Raw genomic sequence first — 25675 nt, 5'->3', positions numbered from 1 at the left:
AATAAATTAATAGGTTAAAAAACACGCTTTTATGGGCTCTATCTGCGCTGCATTAACTTGAACAGACAAAGTAGATGGTTAGACATAGTAGACATCGATGTAATCCAGTGTAAAGTGGGTGCTTCCTGACCCTGTCACTTATGGTACACATTTATTTATAATATTATTACATATCACACGTCACAATTTTATTTACATAAGACAGATTACTACAGTACAGTAGTAGTTAGTAGATTAGTACAGTATTCTTAAAATATATGGGCTGGTGACCGAATAAAAAACAGAAATCAGGTATAATCCAAGTAACTACTCGTATTTTTGTTTTACAATTACAAAATCAACAAATCACATATATGTATTACTTTACGCCTGGCGTAATAGCATATGTGGAATTTAATTGCTTGGATTTTTCCCCCGCGGGTCTTGCTTAGTTGTTTTAAGCCATATTTTATTCACCCTCTGCATTTCGCTAAGATTTCCCTTGGTGGGTCGCCAACTTCGGGGGACAGTACTTGTGAGGGTTGGCAGTCCTGAAGTATCCATGTACGTGAAGATTTGAGCGCTCTCATGGGCTCCCAACCCTCTTCCGTGTATGTTCCGGATGTCTGTGTACGTTTCTGGTCTTTGTATAGTATCCGCAGAACACACACTGTCGGTAAGGTTCTTCCTTTGCCTTTGGTGGTACCAGTTGTTATGGGGCCCTGGAACATTAGCTCCATCTGATTCTGGTTGCCGGGGTATCCGCCCTTACGGAGTTAGGGTTCGTGGCCTCCGTTCCGGAGGATCTATCTCCAGAGGGCGATAAAGACGCAGAGAAAGAGGATGACGAGGTGGAGTCGTCAGACTCTATCTCCGCGAGCGGTTCCCCTGCGTGTCTTATCAGCTTCAGTGGTATGGTAGATGCTTCAATTCAATGTGTTCGTCAGTAATGCCTCTACCCAAAGTTCTTCTTGAAATTGAATTTTTGCTCGGGTTTAACGTTTTTATCAACGCACCAAAAGACTTGCTTTCGACAACATGTAAAGGAATCATGTTTGAAACAAATAAATTTACTATACATTTGTCCACTTTGGCTTGAAAATAGTTTATAGACATGGCTCAGAAGTGAGATGGGTCGGTAGTTCTTGAGTAGGGCATTGTCACCCTTTTTGAAGAACAACACCACCACACTTCTGTTCCATGCCCTAGGCGTTCTCCCTTCGAGTAAGATGGAGTCGAACAACTTCTGAAGGGCCATAAGGACCGGCTTACCACCCGCCTTCCGAAGTTCCGCTGTGATTCCGTCTTCACCGGGTACCTTTTTGTTTTTGAGCTGTTTGAGAGCTATTCTAATCTCGTACAGGCTGATGTCCTTGATGTCTTCGGTATAACTCCGGGGCTTATAGTCGATGTGTATAGCTGTCCATAAAAGCTCTCTATCTCACCCAGGACCTCGGGTCTGGATGAAACGATTCTACCATCCTCAGTTTTTAATTTGGCGAGCTGACTCTGCCCAATAGACAGGTCTCGTGCGAAAACTTTAGAGCCCTTATGCCGCTCAATGGCATCTTCAATACGACTTGTATTGAATTGGCGCAGATCACGGGTAAGGGACTTAGAGATCCGTCTATTGAGCTGCCGATATAATGTCGAATCGGCTGAAGATTGTAGAACCATTCTTTTCCTTTCCTCCAAGAGTCCCCGAGTAGAGTCAGAAAGCCTTTTGGTTCTGTTTGTCTGCTGGGCCTTAAAGAACTTAGACCCAGTGCTATGGACAGCTTCCACACAGCCGTCGTCGAATTCGTCCACATCGCCGCCTAGGCAATCGAAACGGTTTTGGAGTTCCAACAGGAAGCTCTCGGGGTTTTGGATTTGGACTGCTGCTGGACGAAGCGTATACTTCATCATTCGAGAGCGCTCTAACTTTACAGATATATTCAATGTGCCTCTCACCAGACGGTGATCACTTTCGGTTTTGACTATATTGATCACAGATACATCATTAAATATATGCTTCTTTGTCGACAAAATGAAGTCAATCTCGTTTTTAGTTGCACCGTCGGGACTCATCCAGGTCCACTTTTTGTGCTCGCGTTTCTTGAAAAAGGAGTTCATCATGTAGAGTCTCTCCTTCTCCAAGAAATCAGGCAGTAGGTGGCCCCGGTGGTTCCGAATTCCAACTCCAAATTGCCCCACTCTCAGCCTCTCTTACCTAGTTTCGCGTTGAACTCCCCCATGACAACGGTGAAGTACGTTTTGAAGCTATGCATGGCTTTCGAAATATCCTCATACATAGCCTCCACCTCGTCGTCGGAGTGTGTCGAAGTCGGCGCGTACACCTGTATGACCTTCAACGAGTACCTCTTGAATACTCTGAGTATAAGGTACGCCACCCTAGCCGACACACTCTCGATCTTCACTACGTTGTTCACGAGAGACTTGTAGACGATGAACCCGACGCCTCCCTGGGACTGCTGGTCGCCCTCCCGGAAATATAGCAAGTTGCCGGACTTCAACGTTATCGTGTCCTCCCCTTCTCTTCGGACTTCAGATAACCCTATGATATCCCCGCGCAACTTGCTCAATCCTTCCTCCAGTTCCACTATCATTTCGTCGGTCCGCAGTGTACGCGTATTATATGTTTCCAGGGCCAGGAGTCTTCGGTGGTGGTAGCCGGACCTTTGCCGGAGATTCTTAGAACCCCTGACCCCGCTAATACCCTGGCCGCTACCATAACCAGGGCACCGGGGTCGCCGGAACCTCGGGGCCGTGGTTTATGTGACTTTTTCATGGGGGGTGAATGCCTTAATCGCCACGCTTGGCATGCGGATTGGCGATCGCAGTATCTCCACCGCACTCAAGGGACGCTGCTGCCCATCCTCCGGTGGTCTTGGTCGTAGTTTAAGGACATACCCGGGTCCAGTGTAAGTGTCGCAGAAATTGCAGGCTGCGGTCGCCCAGCTCCTCTTGAACAAGCAGTTGTCGCGTCCGTTTCTCTTGCGACGCGGCCAGATGTTTTATTAATTTGGCCGTAATTTGGGGATATTTCCCGGTAGCGGGAGGGTTAGTAATTACATCCTGTACCTCCATTGCATAGCGCGCCTCTAATTGCCCAGCTACGTAATAATATTTGGTATGGTCAAGTGTGATTTTCGATAAGTGAAACTGAGCGGCTCAGAGCCAGTGTGACGAGCGTAGTTGCTCAGAGCCAGAGAGGCGAGCGCAGTTGCTCAGAGCCAGAGAGGTGAGCGGAGAGAGAGAGAGAGAAATGGCTTGCTGCGAGGCAGCGTCATCAGGATCTTGCGGTCTTCATAGCTGTCCAATGTCGGAAGGTCACCAATGTGGATGGTATGCAGGGGAAACTATGTCATGTACAAGAGAAGACGCGGAGAGTATTTACAAATATATTTACAATATTATTTACATAAATTAATAAATTCCACAATACAACGAATTAAAAATAACGTAAGATTTTTCGTCTTAGGCAGAAGGTATTGTGTGTAGGTATAACCGTTGCATAGCGACAGCGGTGGCGCATCGCGCAGGCGCGCGGACTTAGGCGCGTAAGCTCGTGCGTCTGTCTGTCCGTTTCTCCGCCTGTCACAGCCTATTTGCTCATGCATTTGCATTTTGTTCTTTTGTTAAGCGATTGGGCCCGATACCTACTTGTAGATTACTGGAAAAACGTATAAGAAGTCTGAAATTAAGCGTGAGCCGGACTTAAGAATAAGAATTGCGGATAAGCTCTATCAGGGCCACAACCGCAATTGATTTACGTGAAACGAGGTGTGGACAGCTAGTGCGAAGGTCGAAGGCCGAGCTCTGCGTTGGGCCGAAGGCCTGAAGCATCCAAGAGAGGTGCGCCTCCACTCAAGGTCGAAGGATGAGCTTTAGGAGGTTAGTACTCAAACAGAACAAATAATTAGTGTAGTGTATAATAATGTGATCTAAAGCTAGGTAGAATGTAAGGCAGGAAAAATGGTGTTTTTAACTGATTTTAATAATTAACGGAAATAGTGCCTCGGGTAGGATCTGCCGTAAAACCTTGGGCTATTGGAGTACAAGGGTCCTCTTGTTATTCTAACCTGGATAATGGGGGACTTGGTAGGGTCTTGAAAAGACACAACCAAATATCTGACATGCAATTTAATATTCCCCACTAAATAATTACAAGGCACTCCGCTTCGGGGCGGGCGCTGCCCAAAATACAATTTGTTCCTATAAGCCGTTGGCGGCTGTGGGGTGACACTATGGCAATCCTTAACCTACGGTCGCGAGACGGACGAGACGCGGGGTTTTGGCCAAAACCTAGGATAAAAGTCTAGTGCACTCACGGATACCGAACGTAGCTATCATCCGCAGGCCTACTGGTACTTAACGCATCAGGCGGATCACTATCGGTGGGCGGCAGGCGTTCCTCAAGCTCCGGCTTTGGCAAGCCAGGGCGAGAACAACCCGCGGCGCTCGGAGTTCCACGAGAAGGACCCGCGTGATGACACCTTGGGGTCGTCGGACCGCGGCAAGGCTGTCCGACACACGGCTCGCGGGTCAAGGCCGTGCCCTACGGCTTGATGGCGGCGCCAACATGTCGCGCCGTGGAGTCGACAGGCCACGCAAGTGAGAGAGAGACCTGTGTGAAGCACCTCGGGTTCGCCGGGCGGCACGCCGTACTGCTCGACACACAGTCCACAGGCCTATAAAACTGCGCCCTGCGGTGAAAGACAGCGTCACCACGACGCTCAGCAAATTCGGGAGCGCGCAACGACGCTCGGAGAAGCACGACCATCGGCCATGCTTGCGCTCGCCGGTGACATGGAAAGCACTCGGTAGGCTACGCCCTTTTCGCGCACAACACACACACGGCGATACACGCACTTTACATCCCAATCTTCCACCGGCCGGGCCAGGCGGCGGAAGGGGGCGAAACGGTTTATTTCGATATTCAATTAGGAACTATCTAAATGCCGGCGAGACCCAATTCCAACTAACTCATCCGTCACCAATCCCCAAGTACCGCAGCGCTCCGTTTCGATCCATATCGACGCATCAAAAGTCAAACCAACTTAAACCTTTTCCGAATCAAATGATTCTTGAAAAATATCAATGCTCATTAATACTTGTAATATTTTAAGTGGTTAATAATAATTACTAATAATTACATTTTTATCCTACGTTTCTACTTTGTTTCCTTTGGAATATATCTATCTACGTCGCTAGGCGGGTAGCCCCGGATTCCCGAGACGCGCCCAGATACTTCTCTTTCCTTTGGTGCTCGTTTGCTTGTGAGGAGCGCCTCCACCGCTCCGGTGTGACGCCTCGCGGTCATGTAGGAGCTGGGCCTTCCTAAGCCTGCTGTGATGCTGCTGAGGACCCTGGCCGCTCCGGCCTTGGGTGTTTCGGGTAGGAGTGGCGATGGAAAGAAACTCAATATTTTCACATACGCTTATAATTTACGTTAACCTACACTTAATTCGTCCATACACTTACGCCTGATGCGTGACCATCGTGATACGACGGTTACTATCCTTAGAATTAACTATACACTGAAAACACACGCGGCGTGGTCAATGGCTGCGCCCTTCGAGCAACACGGAAGGGAGGCGGCATTCGCACTATTTCCCCTCTGCCGAGGTACAAGATTAGCGCGTCAATTTAATCTAGCGCGGGTAATAAAACTAGTTGCACTTGGATTTTTCACTAGACCGAGTGACGCGCGCGTGAACACTGCTGCACAAAAATGCCTGTTTGCTCGGTTTTTTGTTATAAAAAGAGGTCGGGGACATCAAATTTACAAAAAGAAAGTGTTACATTTCACATGTAATATTTTTTTTTACATATCATACGTTAAATTACATTTAAATACAATTATTATATTTTAGTCTCAAGTAATGTTGGATTTATCGATTTTGCTCGCTCAGTACAAATTGCGGATCGGTCGAGCGACAAATCCGACTTCTCATCTCTCAGAATACAATGACATACTTCTACGAAAATGTGTTAGTGTGCGTGTTGTGACACTAGTCACTCGTCCGTACACAAAAAGAGATCGAGGTTTGCAAGATTTGTCTTTGACGTGTGTCATTTTCTATGTATTTGTGTCGTCATTACAGATTGGATTTTGTTTGTAAGTGTGTGAGAAATGCGACTGTGTGCACCTTTCCCCCCGCGAAAAATGGCAGAAAGATTTGTACGGCGAGATATCGCTTGGGCCCCTCCCTTCCGACATGTCGGAAGCCGGTGTTGCTCGAAGGCTGCGCCCAAATCTAGCGTCAAACCCGGCAGTAATGCAACCTACGTGCGTTCGCTACAACGCTCTGAATCGTCCTGGGGCGGAAATAGAATCCATCGATATGAAGTTTTACCATAATGAATGTAGTGACATACCATTTAAGTTACGCTTGAGACTCTAGGGAATTGGCCTGCGATTATTGCACACGGCACATGTGAAAGGTGTTTGCACTTGGCGTAAACAATATCCTTGCTTATGCCTGAACAAAACGCCTATTTTCTTAGCTGTCACCGGACTGTCACACTGGCGACTACCCAACGAAAGTCTCTTTTATGTTTCTATATAATTTCATAAATGTTTCTAAAATACGAATTAAATTAGGATGTGACCTACTTGAGCAGTTAGGGTGGATCACGAGGATCATTTTGATATGCGTGAAGCCAGGTTTGGTTCAACAACCTCTGCACAACCTGGGTGACAAGTTCCGTTCAAGTGGCATGCTCTTTAGACTTGTTTCTTCGAAACCAGTTAGCCAGGAGGCAGGATATATTAATCAACCTGCAGCTAGAAAGGTACGTTACGGTTTTACCTAAGTGTCACACTGTGGTGTATGTTATTTTGTTGGAAATGCGACAGTCATGTTGTACAGGCGGCTTAGCACGGTAACCTTTTTATCGCTTGTCACCATGCCTGTCACGTTCTAACAAGTATGTAAGTGCGAAAGGGACGCGCTTAGTGATAGTCGATAAAAATGGAACCGTGCTGCGCCCGCAGGTTATCTTGTATGAAAAAGTATGTATCTATCATAGGCAAATATGTAACATCGCTACATTAGTTTAAGTAGGTACGAGTAGCTATAAATGAGAAGGCTGAACTGCCGAACACGGAAGTTCGCAAATTGCGGGGATGTCTCTTTTACTCCAATGAAACCGTAATTAGAGTGACAGAGTGAGATGCCAGCAATTTGCGAACTTCGAACAAAATTAAAGATAGCCAGCCGTGTGGAAAATTTGAATGAAGAGTTGAATGTACTTATGAACTTCGCTTTGCTCGCTCGTTGGAAAATGTGTGCAGTAAGGAACCCTTGGGATGCAAGTTCGACTCGCACTTGACCGGTTGTTTTATATGACTAGATTAAAGGAACCCTTGCGTCGTTTACAGCTGGCTGAGAGAGTTTTTTATAGTAGTTGTCTTGTGAGAAGCATGTTGTCTTGGATAAAGTGCTACACCGAGTAAAAATTACTCAGCCAGCTAACTCTCGGTGAATACTCTGATTACAGGTTTTTTGCCTGAAATATCCATGATAATAATGAACATCAAAAATGTGACAATATATATGTACCTACATCAATAACCAGTGGCCAATTTATAAGTACTTATTACCTACTCTTATAGTAATATGTACTATACTAAGTTATTTTGATGTTAAATCTAAAGACTTAGTTAAAAACGACTTTCTTGAATTTTTAAATTATAAACATGACTTCTATACTATGTTGATGGCTTCAAAAGTGAACATGTTAAGCCGGATACTCATTAGCGAGCCGTAACCGTAACCGTTGCATGTACTGTAACCAAAAAAAAATAGTGTGTACCTACGTGGTTCGCAGGTATGCGCAAACCTGCAAAAAACTTAAAGACTTGAGTATTATTGCCAGCTTCAATGTTCACGTTTAATAACAACTTGTTAAGTGTCGTTTTGCATGGCAGGATGAATATTCTCTGCAAGATTCTGTAGCATTTTGGGCTTTGCTTCATAATTGCAAGTGCAATAACTTTGTCCTCTAGGCTAAACCTTCTGCCTTTTTTACTCGTAGTACAGAGTTTAATCTGCATCCACAGAAAGTTTCTTGCCACAGAGTCCATTCCTGCCACAAATTGTTTGAATGAAGCCTCTTTTGACAAGTTAGATGCCATCTTGGCTCGTCTGAAGTAGTCCACTTGTTTTATGGCTTTTTTGTAGTGTCTGTACAACGCCTCGCACTCTGGCGACAGTTGATCGGTGTGACATACAACTCGAAGTCGTTTGCGACATGCCCATTTCGGAGTCCGTTCCTTTCTCGTGTTCTATTCTTGAACACACGACGCCCGCGCGAGTTCTGTAATTAAAATTTATTTTACTGTAAGCCTGCATGACTTATGTTAAATTGTAAATGGATTATTAAAAAATAAAACAAAATAAAACTGAAAATAAACATTTATTTTTACATTATTACAAATCGAGATCAATCATCACTTAAAGATTAGATAAGTAACCTAACTTAATACAAGTAAATCATAAATCCAATCTCATATATGAGGGCCACAATGGAACAAATATTGGTAGATCTGGCGTTATTAAGTATATAAAGAAAGTGATGCGGATAAAAGGCTGTCCCCTCATGGGCCACCAATAATGTTGAATACAAAGGCCGACCCTCCATGGACCACCAAAATGTATACGGCAAGCAGGCAATCCTAGATCCCCGAGCGGGCAACCAAATGGCGACGACAAAGGCAGGCAGCTGCGTCAGCTACTCTCTCTCTCTCGTCTCTATTACTAAGCATGGGCCACCAACATGGTCCTTGGCGCTTCCCTGGCGCACAAGTACACATGTACTATAGGAGCTGCTTCAGCTATTTCTATAATCTAGTACTTAGCCTTCCGTATACTCTTGACCTGGAGACACGTGGCTGCGACGACCAGCTACCGGCCGTCGTGTGTGCCGTCGCTGCGCTCCGCTGACGACTCCAGCTCTCCGGCTGGATGTATGAAGTAAGTACAGTCGCTGCCGTAGCGACTGGGGTGATGAGGTTACCTGCTCCAGGTATGACACGTGGCGTTGAATGAAAGGCACTGACTTTACTGAACTATTATGTAATTCATTTGCCACACTGATTGAGTGCTTATTTCTAACCGTATACTACTGACATAATAACCTAGGGCCGCCGCGCCATAATGTGTGACAATTATACTGAGAACAAAATGATGGAACTGACTTGACCCGGTCAGCTCCCACCAGCGCCCCGGGCGCGCGTCCGCTCGCGACGCATATCCAAATCGAACAGGGTGTTGCTAGGGACAGTATGAATGTCCTTCGCAGCGAATGAATGAAGTGAATGACTGACCGCACCAGTTGCAGTTCAGTCTCAATAGTTTTAATTACATTGAGTCATGGATTCTCGTTGATTTGGCGTGAACAGAGAGGAAACGCCAGATCTATCAAACTTTGTTCCATTGTGGCTCTCAGATATGAGAGTATTAGTTTTAATTTATTGAACGATCGCTCACAGCTTGCAATCGATACTGCAATAGTCAGCAATATTTGTAAAGAGATACGTAGATTTGGGAAGACCCTTTCATTTCCATATACAATACAATACTCTTTATTGCACACCTCACATACACGTAGTTTACAATAAATGGACAATAACATAAACAAAGACAATAATGGTAACAACAGGCGGTCTTATCGCTTAAGAGCGATCTCTTCCAGACAACCTTTGGGTATCGGAGACATAAGAATTAGAATATACGGTAGGTGGCGCAAAGAAAAAATATGAAAAGTCGATTGAATATAACTAAACAACACAAAACATTAGTGCCATATTGCACTATAAACCCTAAAAGTTCTTGTGGCTTCGTTATGTTTATGACATGACATCAGAATGAATGAGCTGCAGTGCTTGACTGGCACGGTGTGTGGAGGCTGAAGTATGGCTGGCTCACCATCTTTCCCTTGAGGCAAGTAGCACAGTCCTTCAACTCCTGCAGACCCGTACCTATCCCGAAAGCAAAGTAAGCAAACACCGCATGCCATCCCGTTTCATAAACTTATCATTCCACTACCAATAATAATAATTTAATAGTGATAGATTCACTATTTCGATGCTTTCTGTCGATGTCATGCTCACTTTTTCCTGGTTAGTCACCAGTGTTTTGTAGTCTTTCGGTAGTCCAGACAGTTAAATTTCAGCGACCTCACCATTATCCATGACTTTATTTATGTCGGCAAGCTGCTGCACCAACGCCATCGTTTCCTGAATATATTCAGTCATTGTGCTGTATGTGCTTAGTTCCATTATATGTAATTTTCTTAGCAGAAGAACTTTTCTTGCTAAACCGGAGTCCTGAAATACTTTTACTAGTATTCAATTACACAAACGGGTCTACCGCAATATAATTTCATTGTTTTTACCTTTAATTTCGGGTAGTTGAGTGTTGTTTTATTAATATCTCCGTTGACATTTGTTGGGACGTCAGTCTTTCCGTGACCACAGCTGGTGCAACTCAGCTGAAACGTCGGAATTAAAGATAAAAACAATGAAATTTTATCGCGGGAGACCCGTTTGTGTAATTGAATATGTGTACAAAACGTTTGAAGTGTTATACTTTTACTAGGTTGGTCCAGGCTTCTTTACTACTTTTAGCATTCTGCATATATTGGTGGCAAGTGCTGGCTACTGACAATCATATACGCGCGAGCGCACGCTCGTCGCATATGGGGTCAAGATCCTCTCCTAGGACACATTTCCACAAGCCGTCGATTATGAAAATATTCCGCATAACAAATTTCCAAGCATTAAAGTTTTGGTGACCATTCAGCTTCTCCACGTGGTAACCGCCGATCGCAGAACTTCCATGACCACTAGTCGAAGGTCCAGGTTGCGACGGAGGCAACGCGGCGACCGTACCGGATCCTGAAGGTGCATCATTCTGTCTGGGATTTCTTCTTTCATCATCAGACAATTCAGACATGCCCGCTTTGCCGATCTGTTTTTGGCAAACTCCAAACTGCAACTGAAATGGCGGTGTGTAGTGCTGGGGCGATAACCTCTTGGCAGAACTGCACACTTGCAACAGGACTTCAGGATGATGAGACAGAAAATAAATCCAGAACACGCATATATATGTTGCACGGAGTTTATTCATTAAACCAGAGCAATATCAGTACCACTTTACATAAAGGATGGCTTAGGATTAAAAGACTTATCTATTACTTAGCTAGAGAAACATTGTCAACCGTCCGGAGTCTAGAACCAAAGACTAGGACGATTTGGCGCGTATAGATAAGATAATCTTACTAACTACATAGTACTTAATATTTGAACTATATTTTATTTTGACACTTTTGAATCTACTTTAGTTTATTGCGCCAAATTGTGCCCAACCAATTTGGCGCAGGACTTGCGCCTTCTTGGTTGGTCACGATTTGGCGCGTACAGATAATCTTACTGACTACTTAGTACTTAACATTTGAACTATATTTTCTTTTGACAGTTTTTGAATCTACTTTAGTTTATTGCGCCTAGGGCTTGCATTCCGGAATCTCGGACAAATTTTCCGATATTACAATTTTGGAATTGATACCACTGAATATCGAAAATTCCGGAATTGGATCTAAGTACTTTTTTTAGGTTTTAATACGTTTCTTATTGAAAATTGTAAAGAAATTATACTTTACTGGTGCTTTTTGTCGATAATACGTGCCTCTTAGTCATTCAATGAACTATAGTATATGTTTTACTTTTCCGTTAAGTTTACTAAAGCAGTGGGACAATATGGGCCAATAATAATAAAAAATAATAAACCAAAGCCATTGACTTGCTTAGAATAGTCAGAATAGTCTGGATAGGTACAGTCAGCAGCAGAAGTCGCTATATACTCCAAGGTGCTCAAAGAGAGGTAAACTTTTAAACTGTCAAAAAGTTGTTAACTCTCATGGTAGTATTTAGTTGTGAGCGCTCAACGTGTCACATATATCTTAACAGTCGCTATTCATTAATTTCTACACTTACAACAAGTCATTGATAACTTAGCTGTCAAAAAACCACTGGTATCTAAGCGGTCAACGTGTCAAACATATCTGAACAATATGGGAAAATAGACGTTTAAAGCATACAAGTATGGTCGAATATTGAATGAAAAATAGCCATGCTAATTTCAGGTAAAGCGTTTTGACAATCATCGAAAGCAGTACAGTCTTGTCATCACATACATCTATCTCACGTTTTGCTCTTCAACCATTTGACAGGGGCCTTCTCGGTCAACATACTGCAGTGCAAATTATTTATTTTAGCAGAATCATCAAAACGAATGACACATAGGTAGCGAAAGGTAACTGAAGCCGAATTTAGAGCCAATTGTCAAGGCACGTTGTGGGCTCGGTAACAGGCGTTTGCTTTACAAAGCAGAGATCGCGGGTTCAAATCTCAGTCGCACGCACCTAGAGATTACAGCTTTTTATTTTTTTGGGTTTCATTTCTATTATTAATTTGTGTCTTCTGGTTTTATGTTAATTTCGCATTAGTTTATATAATTTTTGAAGATATGTCACATGTATTGTATGTACGACTTTCTAACAGGACGTTCTAGGTTATACTAAGTTGTAAAAACAAAATTCCTCATTCCTATGGTCAACAGTTTATTACTTATATGCATGGCAGTGATGTTTTTATCGCATAGGGTAAAAGTGGGATACATGCCCCGGGGGTATAGTTGCCTTGATTGCAATTACTCTAGTTTCGCGAATGAAATAAATGTTATTTTTTTTTATCCATCGACAGACTGCAACTACAACTAAGTTGACCGTGTTGCATATCTCTGTACAATTGCATGGGACGGCTAGGTGCTATCAAAGTTTTTTGCGGGATAAATATCCTCCTTCTCGACGGGGCATCTATCCTAAACGTAATTTACATGGATTAGGCAACTATCCCATGTAGGAGATAGTTGTCCCAAAATTTAGAGGTTCGCAATAATCGCCAATACTCTGGAAGTATCAAAGATAATGTTTATTCCTTTCATAAAATTGAAGATAATACACCTAAGAACGACGACGAGGAACCGTCATTTATCGGTGCTGTACATCACTACCATAACCGGAATACCACATCAATAGAGGTGTCATCCATCTTAGATTGGTTTTGCGCAAGGACGGCGTCGCATATTATTTTCAGACTATAAGTGGTGCTCTGGTGTTTTTACTCGTACACTGCCTACCCGTTTTACAAATAAGGCATCTTGCTTTTTTGTACTAAGAGATAACAAGTAAATTCAAAATGTGGGGCATCCATCCCACTTTTACCCTATATCTGTAAAAGAGGAGTCACCGTTGTTGCGGGTCATGAGTCCAACCAACAAAATAAAGAGAGAAGTCATGATTGTATATGTTTAACACCTTTACTGCCCATGCTCCTCGCGTGGGGCCACGGCTAGCCTCTATTAACGCATTCACTGCCAGGGGGCGTGGCCTAGGAACAACTTGTATGACGGTGAACGCACATGTGCATTGGGGGCAGTGAATGTGTTAAAAAACCATAAGGTTTACATGTCAGATTGGGGCAGCGAACGTGTTACGTTTCAATTCAATTATTTTGTCCTTCGTTCTTTGATCGATTCGGAGCATCGTATTTTAGTATATTTTAGTACAATAGGTGGGCTAAATAAATATATTAACATATATAATATATATGCTCTACGATTTGGAAGAACGGCCGCCTATGACAGTTAAAATAAAAACCGATCATTTCACGTAGAACCTAATACTTATTTATTGTCTAAGTTTGACACTTGACGATAAAATACTTCTTTATGAAAGGAGGTGTCAATTCGAAGCTGCTACAGTATTTTTTTTGAAGTTAAACAGATAAAATGTTGATGCTTAGTTACCATTGAAATAACAACTGCTTAGCAACTGGTGGCACCCTGGCTGCTGACGTAAGTGATTGGCAGTGCGTGTAGGTATTGACAGCAGCTTGAATTTGAGTGCTTAGTTACCACTGGCTTTCTAACCGTTATTATCATTGTGATTAAATAAGGGTGTATGTGTTAAAGAAAAACTCAGAAGTTAAGATGTATGTGATGAACTGAAAGCATACGTGAAAATGTCAACTTAGATGTCCTTATTTATGTGACGACTGAAGTGTATATAGTATAGTTTAACATATGTATACAATTAAGATCATATATAATCATATGGTTAGGAAGATTAGGAAGCTGTTATATTTAACTATTTTATAAAATTATGCATCGAATAGTTTCTTAGCAACTATGGTTTCCCCAAATAAATACCCCGTATCATAGAAGTGAATAAAAGTAACCATTTTAATAAGGTGGTAAAATAAGAGGTGAAAAAAACGTACCTACATCAAATTAAAGTTCTCTTAAACAATACTAATTTTAATAAACGTAAAGTATCAGAATTTTACCTTTTTATTTTGTTTTTACTAAAAAATCTTATAAAATTATGATAAACCCTAATTCCGGAACCAGTTCTGGAATTCCGGAATTGGAATCCAATATCGAAAATCAGTTCCGGAATTGGAAACCATCAGATATTGCAAGCCCTAAATTTGGAGGAGGGAGACCTCGCCCCACGGCTCACATCCCTATTTCCCCCGTAAACATTGCCTCCAACCAAATTGTGTTCACCCCGCGACCTTCTCAATCGTCCAAATCGGGGGAATCCCTTGGGGGGGGGCAATATTTAAGGGGTCTCTTCACAGAACTTATGTAGCCATGGTTGGCGAAAGCCATGTCCTCCTCGCCCGCCCCCAGGCCCCTGTGCTTGTTCCTAAGGTGCCGCAACATGCGGCCGCCGTCAGTGACGTAGCCGCAGAGTGTGCACTGTTTTATCTTTATATTTCCGACTGGGTTACCCTTCGGCGGCCTGCCACGGCCTCGGCTTGCGGCGGTGCTGGACTGCTGGACTGCCTTCTCACCCTTTTTCCCCTGGTACAGCTCCCTGAGGCGCAGCAGTCTGATGCCTGAGGAGTCGGTGCTGGCTCTGGTAGTGCTGGTGGCCATACTGGTGGAGGACACCTCCTCCTCCACGCACCGGACCCTGCCACTGCCCCCCGCCGCTTCCTCAACCCTCCGGGCAACGGCCGGCTCCCATTCGCTACCCGAGGATTGATACGGGTCCTCGGCCTCCTGTGAGTGCGAGTCAGACGAGACCTCGCTCTGGCGCTCGCTCCTTGGCGAGGAGGCCGGGTCTTCCTCCATTGCAGCTGGTGCGGTCGTGCCGTCCCACGTAGGCTGCGGCTGCAGGCGCTTTGCAGCGCCGCCTCATCAGGCTCTGTTGGATCTGTAATATCGCTGTAGGCCATGCCTACGTTCACAGGGTCGGGGGCGCTGTCGGCCACCACATAAGCCTCCGGGTTTCCCTCGGTGTGCTCCTCGTCCTCCTCTGCGGGGAGGCCAAATGCCCCGGACTCGAAGTCGAGCCGGGGCAGCCCCGCGGCACCACTGCACTCCACTTCGCCGCCTGCAGGGGCCAACGCGCCATCTCCCTCCCCCGGCGCTCCTTGAGCTCACGCGTAATGTTCCTCCTCTTCATTATTTTCATGTCTCCAGAGCGTGAGATCGAGCGGGTATAGGGCCTCGCCGCCCGGGGGAGTGGGTACGTCGTCATCTCCCCTAAGCGTTCGTAGAACCCACTCGCTCTGTTCTTGATCTTCTGTGTTTTGAGGTCTTCGGAGCGCGAGATCTATCGGGTTTATGGGTTCATCCTCCGGAATCTCCCCCCCCCCCGGTTCGCCCGAGAGCGTGAAAAAGGGCGCCAGAGCCGCGGGAATTGGGCTTCCCTCTGCTGGGGGCCAGCCTTCATATGGGTGTTTTTTTTTGCGGGGGGGAGTCGCGTGAACAAAGACGAGAGTCCTTGCTTTTATTTATGAATTTAAAATTTTGCTTAAAGACTGCGATTTAAGGAAAATCCATCATGGACGACTGGGAAGGGAGGGCCAGACAGTGTTGGACTCTTACCGTCTAAAAACCTTAAAATTTTTTCGTTGTTCAAAAGGAGGTTTGGGGGGGAAGGTGTAAGGGAAGCTTAACTACCCGCTAGATCCTTGCTTCAGCCAGTGCTGCAAAGCCGGGAGAGAACATGCTTTCTCCCGTTTGGTTTCTGCGGGGTGCTCAAGTCAGACATTTTGACGCCGTTTCCAGCTTCTCCATGTTTGACCATCGCCCAAACTAACTACATTTTCTATTCTATGAGTCGACTTGTGTGTGGGGAATTTCTAATGCATGCAAGGCTTATAACTATGGGCTTTCTATCTTTTGCCCACTGATGAGGAGGTGGGTCTGGTTACGGTTTAGGAGTTAGTTTTGAAGGGCGGCCGGGGGGGGGATCAACTTCAGGTGCCGTTTCTCAGAGCACTCACGCACTCGGGGTCACAGCGAGCCAGGGAGGCTGGCTGTGGCCGCGAGCCCAGTCCTCGGTTTCGGTTTAGGCCATGGAACTCGTCGAAATTTCTCCTGGCGGAGTTTTTGTTTTTCTGAGCAAGGCATTTCGAGCTTAGTTCTGCCCTTACTTTCACCAGTTCTTTTTCCACCAGTTCCCTGTCCAGACCTTTTTCTGAACAGAACCTGAAGAAGATTCTCTCCAAATGGTCATTGTCTGCCGGGAGGCCGCTGTTTATTAGGTAAACCTTTCCCGCCACGTACAAGTTCAGGCCTACGACTGCTTCCTTATTATGTATAAAGGTCAGGTGAAGCCTGGCCCTCTGGAAGACTTCGTTTTTCGACAGGTAGCAGGAGTCCAGGTGACGCTCGCGTCCTCCGGCGGGGAGTAAGGGGGCCTTCCTCTTTGGTCGCGGTGCTTGTGGACCGCACCAGTTTTGGCTCCCTTACTGATATGTATAAGTGAAACAACCGTCTAGTTCGCAAGCTAGTTTATTACTGGTTAAGCAATCGGTGCAAACGCCCTATAACTACGTATAGATATGTACAAATACACATCATCCCTTCACCACTATTTTAAAACTAAGTTGATAGGTAACATGAGTATCAATCACTAAATATGTAATATACATAACCTAATTGACACATTATATTAATTTTAACTAACTAAAGCTTATAATCTACCTTTTTTCTGGGGCGCAAATTATGTCGCATTTGGCACTCGTCTAAGGCAGACGTACCAAGTTCGCGCGGTGCGGCCGCGCTCGGCAGCTGCGCAGGCGACGCCGGGGGCGTGGCGACAGTGGGCTCGTTCGCAGACGGCCCACGCTCACCTGTCTCTCCCTCGCACTCTGCCCACACTTCTTCCCCAGCATCATCTGCACTTCTTTCCTCCGCAACTATTTCAGCGGAAGGTGGTGGGCTATCCTCCGCAGAATCGGTAGGTAAAGGTGGCATACTGCTTGAAATAGACGGGGGAGGAAATGGGGGCAATGGTAATATGGGATGGTTAGAGACATCATTTTTCCCTTTAAATAAATTGTCAACAGCTTGACCTTTATATTTTAAAAGTTGATCCACATGTCTTATACAGATCGTATCGTATTTGTTTACATATATTTTAAACATCTTATTTCCTATTTTTTCTTTAATTTTACTCAACTCCCAACTTTCTTTCCTTGCACTGTACCACCGGGCCCAAACTATTTCATCAATTTGAAATATTCGCTTATGCGTGCAAACAGCTGTTGTTGTGTTGTTATCAGTATTATCAGTCGCGCTCGCGGTACTGTCTGAGGGTAATATTAAATCAAGACGAGTTCTCAGCTCCCTTCCAAACATAAGTTTGGCCGGAGTTTCCCCGGTAGTACAGTGCACAGAGTTCCTATAGTCAAATAAGTAATTCAACAATTTTTCATGTACTACGTGTGAGATTACATCTTGTTTTAAAATATATTTTAACATTCTTTTACACGTGCGAACGGAATTTTCCGCCTGACCGTTACTATTGGGGTGATACACCGGCGAATTCATATATTTTATACCATTGTTAGAACAAAATGACCTAAATTCAGTGCAATGAATTTTTACATCGTTATCCGATACTAAAACTTTAGGTATACCAAATACTGAGAAAATGTACTTTAATTTCGCTATTAATGATTGCGTGCTAGTACCGTTTGGCATGTGTAGACATTCCACCCATTTACTATAGGAATCGACCACAATCAAATATACCCTTTGCCCTATCGTCATATAATCGATGTGTACCCGGTGCCAGGGCCCGGGCGCGCGCGGCCACGGCGCGGGCGGCTCCCGCGGCGGGGCCGGCCGCAGCGCCACGCAAGCCTGGCATGCGCCCGCGCAGCGCTCGATGTCCTGGTCGATACCTGGCCACCACATCCTACTGCGCGCTGCGCATTTCATTTTCACAATACCTAAGTGCGTGCTATGCAGTTCGCTTAGCATGCGTTCCCTCAATGATACTGGAATCACGACTTTATGCCCTCGCAATAAGGATCCATTTTCAAATTGTAAATCGGTTCGGCAATTATAATAAGGCTGGACCGATTTACAATTGATTTTACGTGGCCAACCCTTGTTCAAATATTTAATTACCGTTTGAAGAGTTGAATCGACCTCGGTAGCCCTTTTAATATCATGCGCGGTTACTGCCGACGAAACCGAATCTAAAAAATTTAGTGCACATAACGAATCGAATTCTTTATCACTATCGCTGGACGTATCCGCCACGGGCGCGCGGGAACAATAATCTGCTACTAAGTTATTACTGCTAGAAACATATTGCACAGTATAGTTATATGCCGACAATATAATAGCGTACCTTTGAAGACGTAAGGCTGTCGTGGCTGATATTCCGGTTTGGGAATTGAAAATCGAAACTAACGGTCTGTGGTCGGTTTTTAGAATAAATGGTTCGCTACGGCCGTATAGGTATTGATGAAAACGCTTCACAGCGAAAATCAAGGCTGCCGCCTCTTTCTGGATCTGACTATAGTTACGTTCGCTGGAGGTGAGGGAGCGGGATGCAAACGCCAGCGGTCTCTCCTGTCCGTCGGCGGCTCGTTGTGCCAGAAGAGCGCCCAGGCCCCCGGGTCCAGCATCAGCGCTGAGAACCAGCTGCGCGCTGGGCTCGAAGTGCGCCAGCACGCGTTCCGAGGCCAGCTCGCGGCGCACCGCGCGCACGGCGCCCCGCTGCCTCTCTCCCCACTTCCATTCAGCTCCTGCACGTAACAGCTCGTGTAAGGGACTCATTAACGCGGAAGCATTAGGAATAAAGTTTCTGTAGTAATTGACTAAGCCTAGAAACGACTTCACCTCTGTCACATTTGTTGGCTCTGGTGCATTCAAAATGGCCTCAACCTTAGTGGGACATGTCTGTAGCCCGTCTTTATTAATAACATAACCTAAATAGGTGACACTAGTTTTGAAAAATTCGCATTTTTCTTTTTGTAAACGCAGCCCCGCATCGTTTAATCTATTTAAAACCAAATTTAACCTTTCCAAATGCACCTTTTTATTGGGCCCTGTTATACAAATGTCATCAAGCCAGCAACTCACGCCATCAATACCTGTGAGAAGGGTTTCCATAGATTTTTGGAAAATCGCCGGCGCATTAGCCAAGCCGTATACTAATCGTGTATATTTAAATAATCCTCTCGAGGTATTTATGGTCGTGAGTTCCTGCGATGAGTCATCCAATAGAAACTGATTATATGCATTTTTAAGGTCTATTTTGCTATAATGTTCGCCACCGCCTAACTTGGCGAAAACCTCCTCTATTCGAGGTAGGGGGTACTTGTCAATTACCAAATCTTTATTTAGTGTCACGGAAAAGTCGCCAGCTATCCTAACCTTACCATTTTCTTTTAGCACAGGCACTATAGGGGTCGCGTAATTTGAGTAATTCACGGGAACTAAAATACCTAACTTTACTAACCTGTCCAATTCTTCCTCTACTTTGGTTTTTAAGGCAAAGGGAACAGACCGCGGTTTAAAGAATTTTGGGTATGAATTTTCCTTGAGTCGCAACGTGACCTTGAACTTGTTAAATGAACCGAGCTCATCGCGCCAAACGTTAGGATATTGTTCTAACAATTGTTGTACATCATTATTATCATTTCCAATACTATTAAGGTTTGTTTTTGTTGTTACAATCAAGTCAAAAGCGGCCATAAAATCTCGACCAAGCAAGGGCGGGCCACCGTTAATTACAACAAATATATTAATTTTCTCGGTTCTACTGTTGTAAGTAACCCCTATTTGGAAACAGCCGAGTGGCGAGATTCGATGGCCGGTGTAAAAACACATTTTAATGTCACATTTTTGTAACTGGTACTCAGAAAACATCTCGTAATACAAACTGTCTGAAATGACGCACACTCCTGAACCGCAATCTAGTTCCATGGTTAAATTTTTACCATCTAAAACCACATCTAAGGTAATTGGTTTAATATTAGTCACGTACCTTAAGTTAAAGATTTGGCACTCCCTACAACACTGCTCAGCTCCATCGCTCACGTTTTCCTCCAGTTCAGTGGCGATGCAGTTCACTCGCGGAATCTTGCTTTTACATACTTTTTTTAAATGTCCTATAACTCCACATTTCTGGCATCGATAACTCTTGTAACGGCAACTATCTACATCGTGGTTTCTCATTCCACAAATGGGACATCGGGAATCATCTCGCTGCCGCTGCTCGCCTCCGGCCGGCCGGTTCACGCCACCGCTGTTGCTACCGCCGCGATGCCCTTTGTACCCGCCGCCTCGGCCGTGCCCATTTCTACTAGCCCCATAAAATACGGGCTCTTCTTTGACAGTTGCCGCCATCTCCGTCTTCGCTTCCCTAGCGACCGCTGCTTTCTCTGCAATCTCCAGAGCCTCCGCCATCGACAGGGTAGCCGTTTTTTCAAATAATTTATCACGCTCGGGCCCCGAGCCCAAGCCTAGGATGAAACGATCTGCTAAATTCGCTTCCAGAGCCGCGCCAAAATTGCAATAAGTTGCCAATCCTCTTAATCGCGCTGCCCAGTCCCCTAAAGTCTCGCTTGGTACTTTCGTCGCAGCATAAAACTTGGCCTTATCAGCGTATGTACACTGCTTTTTCTTGAAGTGGCCGTCGAGTAATTTCACTAGCTCCTTGAACTCGAGCTCCTCTAATTCCTTTGGATGAGCCAAATTACGTAACAAGCGGTAGGTTTCGTCCGTTAAGTGAGTGAACAAAAGGGCGCGCTTGTCCTCTTCATCCACAACTTTATTCACCACAAAGAATTGCTTAATTTTGCTGTGAAATATTTGCCATTCGCCTGTTTTGTGATCGAAATTCGTTAAATTTCCAAAAAACGCCATTATTTTTTTTCACTTCGCGCGGGTACTTAAGAATCCTCGTTCGACACTGATATGTATAAGTGAAACAACCGTCTAGTTCGCAAGCTAGTTTATTACTGGTTAAGCAATCGGTGCAAACGCCCTATAACTACGTATAGATATGTACAAATACACATCACTTACTCTCCGACCGTCGAAGGTCACCTCCCTCGTTACCCCGGTGTCTTTCCAGACTTCGTTTAACGTTCGTTTGGTTTAACTTCTGTGGATTTTGACTTTCTGGTTAAGTGCTGTGGGTGTGGGTGTGGGAGGGGAGAGAAAGCCAGGGGGATTTGGGATTTGATGGTGATTTGTGGGTTTAGTTTTTTGTGCCGCGTATCGCGTCTTCCAAATGTGTCCGGGTCTTTTGGTTCCCGGACTATTTGTTCCTTTTGCATGATACGCGGACAATTTTCTCCAAGAACCTTTTCGTGTTTTCCCGTTTTTCTTCTGACCCCAACAGCTCTCTCCAGCTCGAGCTATCCGGACTGATCTTTACTCCGGTCTTTATTTCGAGCTCGAGCCTCTCCGTGCCAAAGCGCGGGCAGTCGCACGCAATGTGCCAGATGTCCTCACCAATGGTCGGGTCGCAGACGCACGAGGGTGCGTCTTTGATCTTAAAACGATTTAGGTAGGCTGCGAATCCTCCATGTCCGGTGAATGCTTGAACTAAGAGGTTTGTGAGTTTTAGTTTTTTAATGACGGTGTTTGCGTCCCTCACTTGTGGAAAAACCTTCTTGGTTGTTGCGCCGGTTGTTGAGGCTTCGTAGCATGCCTGCCACTTTTCGACCGTGTGTTGTCTTATCGACCTTTTGAGGTAGGATATAGGCACACTGTCATACTCGGGAGCGGTCTTCTTTCCAAGAGCTGCTTGCTTTGCCAGTTCATCTGCCCTCTCATTTCCTGGCGTTCCAATATGAGCTCGCAGCCAATAGAATTGAATATTGGTCCCATGTCTTCGCGCTTTTGACACTTCTTGTTTTATTTTTTGGGCCAGAGGCTGTGTCGTTTCTGGCGTTTTTAGGAGTTCCAGCGAGGACTTTGAGTCGCTGAGAACACTGACGCTTTGCACCTTGTGTTTCATCGCAATCTGCACTGCTCTAAGGAGCGCGTACATTTCAGTCTGAAACACTGTGTTGTGAGGTGCTAATTTGAAGGTCGAGTGGCGGAGTTCTCCTCCACCCTCCCACCATGTGAGTGCCGCTTCCGTCTTCCCGTCAATTTTACTACCATCGGTGTAAATCTGAGGGCCTCCTAGGCCGTGCCTATCGATCACGTCTTGGTTGAATTCCTCCAAGCTGACGTAATCAATTGTCACGGTGTTTGACGGGTGCGGCCTCGCTAGAGCGTCAGTTCTATTCTCAATTTCTCTTCCGGGTGGCATATGATCCTCACTGTATCCTTTTTTAACCTCTTAGAGCATTGCCGCTTCGTGAATGCGCAAATCCAGTGGGAGTGTTCCCGACAGGATCAGCGTCGATGTCAGAGAGGCCGTCCTGTATGCCTTGCAGATTTTCTGGGCAAAACCTCGCTGAATTGAATCCAGCTGGTCCCATCAATTTGTTAGCAGCTTGATGCCACGCACTCGCAGCATACAGGACGATCGGCTCTATCACCGCCATGTAAATGGTTTTCACTATTTCACTGTTGAGACCCCATGACACCCTTGTAGCACACGACAGCTGTCTGTAGATATCCGTTGCCTTGTTGCGTTTTGATGGGGTCCCATTTCAGCTTTTTTGTCAAAACCATGGCTGCGGTTTTATGCGCAGCGAAGTTTAGCTTGTTTCGGAGCCCCATTTGACCACCCTCTGGAGTGTGCGTTCAGCCTGTGCCTTTATGACTCCTGAGTTGTTTCCAGAGAACACTAGGGTGACGTCGTCTGCGAACGCCTGACAATGGGCCTCCGTATCCTCTACGAGTAGCTCTACGAGGTCGTCTAGAATTATATCCCAGAAAATTGGACCGCCTATAGAACCCTGAACACATCCCTTTGTGGTAGGCTTTTCGCTGACCTCGCCCGCGTAGTGTACCTTTATCACCCGGTCTTCCAAGTAGGAGCATACCGTGTGATAAAGGTTTCTCGGGCAGCGTTTCTTTGCCAGTTGAGTTTTTAGCTTTGGCCACCATGCGTTGTCGAAAGCTCGCTCTATGTCAAGTGAGATTAGTAGTACGATGCGCTTTTTCGTTTCTACTTCTGTTTTTATGTGTCTTATCAAGTCATAGAAGGCGTCCTCTGTTGATTTCTGTGGCATAAACCCATACTGACGTTCGTTCAGGGTTGGAAGGATGTGCCATTTGATCCTGTTTACCAGCATTTTTTCCAGGATTTTCCCTAGTACCGACAATAGACCAATGGGACGATACGATTTAGGGTGGGTGTAGTCCCCCTTTCCGGGTTTCCGCAGGATGCAAACATGTGCTGACTTCCAGGCTTTGGTGAAGTAGGCTAGCCTAAGGCAGGAATTCGCTAGACACAAAAATACTTCCTTATCACACTGGATAGCGTCTGCGCATATGTCTGCAGTGAGTCCGTCCGACCCAGGTGCTTTTTTCGGGTTCATACTTTTGACGGCCATGTCCATTTCCACTTACGTGAATGGTGGGTCGTCGTCAGTGAGGTCTGTTTCCACTACTGGATTTTCCCCCTCTGTATCTTCCCTGGTGCACCTGTGATGGTCGGACTCTTCTTCCCTGCGGTCATCCGGATAGAAGCACAGCGCGAGTCGTTGGGCCGACTATTTCGGTGTTAAGGTATGCCCTTGTTCGTCCCTAAGCAACGTGCCTTCTTGACGTCTAGCCGTTTTTCTTAGAACTCTGTAGATTTTGTCCCACATTGTCTCCCTCTCCTGCGTGGTGCAAAATTTTCCAGCTAGCCGTCTGAGCCTCCATTGCTTTAGCTGAGTAGTCTTCCTTTACCTCAAGGTATTGGTCAACTACGTACTGCCTTCTGTTTGGGGCGGCGTTCCTTATTCGCCTTTTCCGCCTTAATACCTCTTTTTGCAGTCGGTCCAGTTCTTAGGACCACCACGGCGGGTTTGCATCTGTCTTTGGGACACCCGGCTTTGGGATGTTCTCCTCGCATGCTTTTGACACTGAGCTGATATAGGCGTTAGTTGCCCTCTCCAGCTCTTCCGTGTCTCCAAAGTTGCTCATGGAGTATTCTGTTAGATCCCTTTGCCGGAGCTCCCGCGACATGGCGTTTTGAAATTTGGTCCAGTTAGCTTTTTTCGTGTTGTAAATTCTGATTGTTGGTTTTGGTGGACTGCCAGGACTTGTAATTCTTCTTTGTACTACCGATCGGACCACCGCTTCGACGTGCCAGCGGGATGTCGCTATAATACGCGCATAGCCTTGTCTCACTCAAACATCGGAGCGACGTACGAATCGTTAAATTCGCCCCTCTTTAATTAAGTACTACAGTTTGAAAAAGACCGGTAGTCTATCTCGCGGCGAGATACTCAGATTTCAGATTTCAGATGATTTATTCGTAAATATCACATACATATTTATAAGTCACATAATAGGTACACACAGTTCATAATTAGTCAATTATTTACATTATGCATTAAGTATATTATCTTAAAATTATTTATTACATTCCTTTGTTTTTAGTAAACATACCTACAGGTTATGATTTACATTTTTTTTCACAGGTATTTGATGTGTTAGGGTCAACGGGTAGGTCATTTGCAGAAACTCTGAGACAGTGTAACACGCTAGGTCCATTAACATTGCCTTCAGGTTTTAAGAGAATACTGCGTTGCTTTTAGCCTCTTTTATGTTTAGAGGAACATGGTTATACTATATGCTCGCCCCGGCAACACTGAGCGCTGCACGGGCCTTCGCCAGCCGCCACTACTGTCGCGCCAATTTTTGAAGTGAAAACTTCTTTAGCGGCGCTGAGCACTTTTTAAGGTGGGGAAAAAATGATAAACTCGATACAGCGTAACGCGTAACGTAACGCTGACGTCATGTGTCACGGACAATGTTTTTCACCAAAGAACTTTAGTTATAACGTATTATAATCATTTATAGATTTTTAAATAATTACACGGTTGAACCGGGAATTGAACCCGCTAGACGAGAAAAAAAAATTACCCTGTAGCTTTATCAAACCGATCGAAAGGATTCATCATAAGGATTATTTTTAGCAAAATAAATATATGTATAAAATAAAATAATATTAATAATCTGAGTGCCATTAACTATAAAATGTCCCGGTTCAACCGTGTAATTATTTAAAAATCTATAAATGCAGTTTAAATTGTTTTTTAAATTAAAATAATGTCTTCTTTCAATAAAATATCCTATCTACGATATTTAAGGTACTTTCCCTTGATGTCCCATTGTCTTGGGACACCCAGTATAGGTACACAGTTCTTTCATTTTTGTTCTCGATTTTCTTCTCCCTA

At 44.9% G+C, this 25675-nt stretch overlaps 4 protein-coding genes across 4 annotated transcripts in view; 1 reads left to right on the top strand and 3 right to left on the bottom strand.

The window, feature by feature from the left end:
- LOC134670654 (histone-lysine N-methyltransferase SETMAR-like) overlaps positions 1–25675 on the top strand; it is a 311101-nt gene that overhangs the window by 79103 nt on the left and 206323 nt on the right. The window lies entirely within an intron of this gene.
- The window catches only part of LOC134670986 (uncharacterized), a 139663-nt gene that overhangs the window by 113356 nt on the left and 632 nt on the right, over positions 1–25675 (bottom strand). The gene's annotated exons all lie outside the window — the stretch shown is intronic.
- LOC134670622 (uncharacterized) lies at positions 17044–21395 on the bottom strand. Its single transcript, XM_063528423.1, has 2 exons — positions 20362–21395; positions 17044–19117 (listed from the first exon to the last, which is right to left on the bottom strand). The coding sequence occupies exons 1-2, from the start codon at positions 21240–21242 to the stop codon at positions 19111–19113; spliced, it is 888 nt and encodes a 295-aa protein (XP_063384493.1). The 5' UTR covers positions 21243–21395; the 3' UTR covers positions 17044–19110.
- Positions 21640–22644, bottom strand: LOC134670983 (uncharacterized). Its single transcript, XM_063528804.1, has one exon. The coding sequence runs from the start codon at positions 22642–22644 to the stop codon at positions 21640–21642; it is 1005 nt and encodes a 334-aa protein (XP_063384874.1).

Source organism: Cydia fagiglandana, chromosome 14 (assembly GCF_963556715.1).
Source record: "Cydia fagiglandana chromosome 14, ilCydFagi1.1, whole genome shotgun sequence".
In the NCBI taxonomy this organism is placed as follows: Eukaryota; Metazoa; Arthropoda; class Insecta; order Lepidoptera; family Tortricidae; genus Cydia; species Cydia fagiglandana.
The sequence above is the reverse complement of the archived record's forward strand: the minus strand, read 5'-3'. Positions and strand labels throughout refer to the sequence as shown.